The sequence below is a fragment of the Pan paniscus genome, chromosome 3, assembly GCF_029289425.2.
Source record: "Pan paniscus chromosome 3, NHGRI_mPanPan1-v2.0_pri, whole genome shotgun sequence".
NCBI classification, from domain to species: Eukaryota; Metazoa; Chordata; class Mammalia; order Primates; family Hominidae; genus Pan; species Pan paniscus.
Window position 1 is genome coordinate 5,967,159 of NC_073252.2, and position 6,000 is coordinate 5,973,158.

At 50.1% G+C, this 6,000-nt stretch overlaps 1 protein-coding gene across 5 annotated transcripts in view; it reads right to left on the bottom strand.

Moving 5' to 3' along the window:
• Positions 1–6,000, bottom strand: part of EVC2 (EvC ciliary complex subunit 2) — a 147,265-nt gene extending 141,265 nt beyond the window's left edge. For 2 of the 5 annotated variants that reach the window (XM_063603687.1, XM_063603686.1), the window contains exon 1: positions 5,273–5,683. In XM_063603687.1, the coding sequence (XP_063459757.1) occupies positions 5,273–5,500 (228 nt within the window). In that variant the 5' untranslated portion in view covers positions 5,501–5,683. Of the gene's footprint in view, positions 1–5,272; positions 5,684–5,815 lie in introns of those variants that run through there. The other 3 variants (XM_014344566.4, XM_055111173.2, XM_034951914.3) reach the window with 3 other exon arrangements.

The following is a 6,000-nucleotide window of genomic DNA, read 5'->3' on the forward strand; positions in this document are numbered from 1 at the left end:
TTTCCTCATCTGTAAAATGGGAATGTTATACCTTCTTCATAAGGAATTTTGAAAGATTAAACCAGAAAATAAATGTAAAGCTTAGCATAGTGCCCAACAGACTAAATACACAGCAAATATACAATTGTTATTATTGCCATTATTACTACATATTACTATGTATTGCCATTCAGTAAGTCCTTACTTAACATCATCAATAGGTTCATGGAAACTGTGACTTTAAGCCAAATGGCATACTGTATAGCAAAACCAATTTTACCATAGGCTAGTTAATACAGACAAGAGCTAAGTTCCTATAGCATGCAGTGCTTCTTTTTGCTTAAAGTCAAAGTATCCAAGAACCTATTGATGTTCCGTGAGGACTTACTGCATATCATTGTAACTATTATTACCACCGCTCTTGTTACTGTTCTTATCATCACCATCATCATCATCTCCGATAATGCCAAGAAGTTAACTATAAAATCGCCACTTTGTAGATGAGGAATGTGAATCTCAAAGCTGGACTGAGCACCAACTTCAGGAGAATAGAGACTCAGGCACGTTGAGTGCTATATCCCCAGGAGCTGCACAGAAGCATCAAGAGTACCCAATAAATATTTATAAGTTGACACATGAAATGCTCAAGTGTCCACAGCTAGTAAACAGTAGAGCTGAGGTCAGAACTCACATTTCTAGACTCTCAGCCCAGGTTCCAATCCCTCAGCCACTACCTCACCACTTCCTGCCAACCTCAGTTACTTCACTTGCATTCATTCATTCAACAAATACTTTTGATCACCTACTATGTGCTATTTTGAAAATGAGGATACGTTGCCAAACAAGACATCAAAAGTTCTACTCTCAGAACACTATTTAGGAAAATTACAAGCAAAATCATAGTATACTATATATATTATACAAACAAAACAGTAACATACCATATATAGTATATTAGAAGGTGATAAGAACAGTGGAGCAAAATAAAGAAGGAAAGAGGGACAGAGAGTAATGGGGGTTGCCATTTTAAATGGGGTTATGTTGAAAGGCTTTACCAGGGTGACAGAGTGGCTGTCAGGGTATCAGGGGGAGGAGCTTTAGTTCAGGCAGAGGAAAGACCCGTGCAAGGGCCCTGAGGTGGGAACACACCCAGGGTGTTCAAGGAACACAAGGAGGCCAGGGTGCCTGAGCAGGGTGAGTGAGTGGTTTCTGCTCTGGGGACAATGGGAAGCCACCGTGAGCTACTCCGTGATGAGTGGCATACTAGCCATTTTAAATGGGACACTCTGGCTGCTCTGTTGAGAACAGAGAAGTACTCAAGGGGAGATGCAAGGAGGTCAGTCAGGCGGCTCCACAATAATCCCAGAGAGAAGGTGGCAATTCAGATGAAGATGGTGTTTGTAAAGAGAGTGAAAACTGTGTTGATTGTGGGTGTGTTTTGAAAATAAAACCCATGCGATATGCTGACTAAATGTGGGGCTTGGAGAGAGGGAGGAGGCAAGGAGGATGCCAAGGCCTCCGGGCCCAGCAAGAAAAAGACAAAGGAACCACTGGCAGGAAAGGAGGCAAGGGGAAGGATTTAGGTTCTGCCTTGGTGCATGAGTTGTGGAGTGCCTGTGAGCCTCCACGGGCCATGTCAGGTAGGCATGCAGATCCATGGTGGAGCTCAGAGAAGGTCTTGGCTGGAGATGGAAATTCGGGAGCTGCCAGGGGATAGATCACCAAGGGTGAGTATTGACAGAGGGAAGAAGAGAACCCAGCACTGAGTCCTGGGGTGCTCTGGCCATTAAAGATCAAGTGAAGCACAGATACACTCATGATCTCCATCTTTCCTGACCAAGCTCTCAGGAAGTTTTGTTTTGTTGTTGTTGTTTGAGAGAGGGTCTTGTTCTGCCATCCAGGTTGGAGTGCAGTGGTGAGATCATAGCTCACTGCATCCTCGAACTTCTGGTTTCAAGCCATCTTCCTGCCTCAGCCTCCTGAAAACCTGGTAATACAGGCATGTGCTATCACACCCAGCTATATATATATATAAATATATATGTTTTGTAGAGATGGGGGTCTCACTATGTTTCCCAGGCTGCTTTTGAACTCCTGACCTCAAGCGATCCTCCTGACTTAGCCTCCCAAAGTGTTGGGATTACAGGCATGAGCTTATTTGACTAATAGTTCCCTTAACTCAGAATTCCAAGGCTGCAATTTTGAAGCTATAGTAATTACACAGTGTAACAGATAATGTTACATCATATCTGGCTGATTTTTTGTTGTTCTTTTCTACAAATTTGGGACACACCCAATCCACTGAACTTGGCATCACAACCAACCTAAATTACTGTTGTGTGGTACTTCAAGTAAAATAACGAAATGATACTATTAGCATAATGAAATGGTGAAAATGATGAAAGGATCCCATTCTGAAATAGACACTTATCTTTCAAAGGGGCTGGGTGGTTTCTTTCATCTCTAATTCTTGGGACATCAGATAGGCTTGCTACTGAGCACTGATTTCTCAGACATGTTGGTCTTGGGACTCCTTTACACATTTTCCAATTATTGAAGACTCCAAAAAACTTTTGTTTGTGCTGATTATATTTATCAACATTTACTCTCTTTAAATTAAAGGTGAGAATATTTTAAAGTGTCTAGTAGTTCATTTTAAATAGGAATAACAATGCCATTGCATATTAACATAAATAGCATTTTTTTTGAAAACTAAATAAACTAAAACTGTTTTATTTTCTAAAATAAAAAAAGTGAGAAGAATGGCATTTTTTTACATTTTTGCAAACCTCATCTATGTCTGAGTTAATAGAAGGAGCTGGATCCTCAAATCTGCTTGTACATTAAATCTGCTGCAACATCACACTTCCTGTCACCTTGGAAAACCCCATTGCACAATTGTGAGAAAATGAGTAGAAAAAGTAAGTAATACCTCAGTATTACTGTGAAAATAGCTCTGACTCCGTGGACCCCTATAATGGTTCAGTGACCCCAGGGATTCCCTGGGCCCCACCTTAAAAACCACTGGGGAATAAAATGCATTCCCAGTGGGCATCAAATGATGAAATTAAAAAAGGTAAAATCCCTGCCCACAGGAACTCACAGTCCAGCAAAGGAAACAGACAAGCAGCCCAAACAATGTGGTAAATGTTCTCACCGAGAGATGTCCCAGCATCAGGGGGCCAGAGACTTGGAATATGCCAAGCTCCTCCTACATGCGGGCCACACCCATGACGATTCCTCCACTTGGGATGTTCTCTCCTGACTCCTTCCCTGGCTAAACCTGCCCATCCTTCAAGTCTCGACTGACCTTCCAGACTAAATGACCTCCTTCCTCCACCCTCTCTCACGGCTCCCCATCCTCCTCCTCACAGCAATCACTGTGTGCAATTAGGCATTGGTCTCCCAGCCCCCTGCACACAGCATGGGACTTAGCAAAGGTGCAATAAAGATAGATAGACAGATAGATAGATAGATAGATAGATATTGAATGAATGGATGGATAGATAGATGGCACCAAGTAATTACATGAAGGCATCAAATAATTACAATAGGAAGAACTAACCTGTGCCTTCGGGAACTGTGCTCTGGGAACAGCCCTTACACCATTGCTCAGAAGAGGAAGCAGAGACCCTGAGGGCTGTGACTTGCCCCAGGCCCCACAAGAGGCAGTGGCCAAGTCAGGGACACACATGGCCAGAGCTCTTTCCTGTACAGTGTGCAGAAGGGCTATCCAAGACAGGCCCAGAGAGACGGAAGAAGGCTGGTCCCATCGACAGCTGGGATGGGCGTGGGCAGGGCCAGGGCCCAGGGGACGTGCTCAAGATGCGAAGGGCACCTGAACACAGGTGCTCATTCCCAGATTCCTGCAAAGGCAGGGGCGGCCCTTGAGGATGAGGTACTCTAGACCCACCACGGTCCTAGATGGCTTCAGGCCCTTCCCAGTAGGCACTGTCCCTCCCTTCTGGCAGGGACCACCCTCAACACCACTGTGGCTGACAGAGCCCAACGTGCACCAGGATCTTCTGACACTGGCTTCCCAGAAGGAAGAGCTTGTGCAAAGCAGGTGAGGCCAGGCACGCAGACTCTGAACTTGGGGGCCAGGGAGAGAGCACAGGACAGGCCTGGGGACGCGGCTCCCTGAGCCTTGGTTTTGTCACCTGCAAAACGGGCCAGATACTCCCATCTCACAGGGCACATGCAAGTGAAAGGACCCAGGGAACATGTTCTGTCATTGGACTTTTGAAAGCTCAGGACACTGACATGGCGTTTTTCCAGTGAAAACCTAAAGACAGAAAGGGAGCAGGGTCTCTTTTAAGAGACTAAACCTCTGCCAGTGTCGCAAGTGTCCTGGGGTAGAGAACACAGCAGGACACGACCCACCACCCTAGGAGAGAGGTGGGAGGACCTCAGGGCAGCATCAATGGGCCAGACCATTGACCAGGGCAGTCCTGGGAATAGGAGCCTGGGTGTGCTGTCAGGGGCAATAAGGTGGAGAGAAGAGTGCCAGCATGGGACAGGAGTGGCAGGATGTCTACCAGGACAGACCACCCCAGAGGTCTGGGGGAAAATGGATGGGAGACGTGGGGAAACCATCACCAAGGGCTGGAAGTGAAGTGGTGGGACCTGAAGCCAGGGAGTGGCAGTGGGGAGGGAGGAGGGGCAGACATCCGAGCTGATTTGGAGGAAAAGGCACTAGGACTGGTGACCAGCTTTGTCGGGGGAGGTCAAGTCTAGGGCTACAGCCAGGGATCCATGCCTTTCGAGTTTAGGACCACAGAGGGAGGGCCAGGGTGAAGTAGGAAGTGGCTAAATCCATCAGCCAGGAGAGTTCAGTCACCTAAGAGTCCAGCCAAGAGTCCCCACTTTTAAAAACCGCTGCAATTTCCCAGTGCTGGCCTCTGCAAGGGGCTCTGCTTATGTGAGCTCATCTAATCCACTTCCACCCTCTGGGATGGACGCCGGGACGGCCCCGTTTCAACGATCAGGAAACTGGGGCACAGGAGTGACCTGCCCTAGGTCGAAGCTCGTAAAATGGAGAGCAGGATTCGAACTCGGGTCGCTGGTGAAGTCCAAGCCGGCAGCTGCCACACCCCGAGGAAGGTCTCCAGTTTCCCTCGAAGCTTTCTGGCCATGAGCGGGATACACCTAAGGGCCGCGAAGCACCCTATTCAGATCCTGCCCTCCCTTCCTCATTCTTTGCGAAATACTAAGGGTCCTCCCTGCCACCGCCGGTGTAGACAAAGTCAAACCACTACAGTCAGACCGGAGCCTGGGGTGGTGCCCTCCTTACCTGCGTGCTGCTCTCGGGCCCCGCCCCGCTCCGCCCCGGAGGGGTCCTCAGGCCGGGCCCAGACCTAGGAGCCACCTGGGGATCCCGGGGTGGCTGCGCGCCGAGGGGGCGCCAGCGGGGACGTGAGCTGGCGCCGAGACAGCCTCGGCCCCCCAGCGCCAGGGCCACTGCCAGGAGGCCCCCGGCCAGCACCCACGTGGGGCGCCCCCGGGAGCCCGAGGGGTCCATCGCCTGTCGGGACCCGCTACCTCAAAGCGGCGGGTGCCACCGAGTCGCTGGAGCTTCCGGACCCCAGGCCCGCCCCGCCGCCGAGCATGCTCAGTGCGAGCCGCCGCCGAAAGTTTTCTGGAACAAACACCCGCATCTGGGGCTTGGCGGGCCAGGAGGTGCCGGACGGGCGTGGGAGGGGGAGAGCGAGTTGGCGCGGCCCGGGCGCCCGGCGGCCAGGCCTGGGTTTGCTTGCGCCCAAACCAAATCAGAGCGGGTCACTCTCCTGCTCCCGGAGGTTACCAGGACCCCAAGGGCCCCTCCGCTACCGCCTACCTGGGTCTGTAAGCCTCAGCTCAGACGCACTTCCCCTGGGAACGGTTTCCTGACACACGGATGTGAATCCGGAGTTTCCCCATCCCCGCTTAGAAAACGGAGAAGCATTTGGAGCGCGGGGCCGGGAGTCCTGGAGCAGCCAGAAGGTTCAGGAAAGCTCGGGGAGGAGGGGGTGGCCGCAGAGA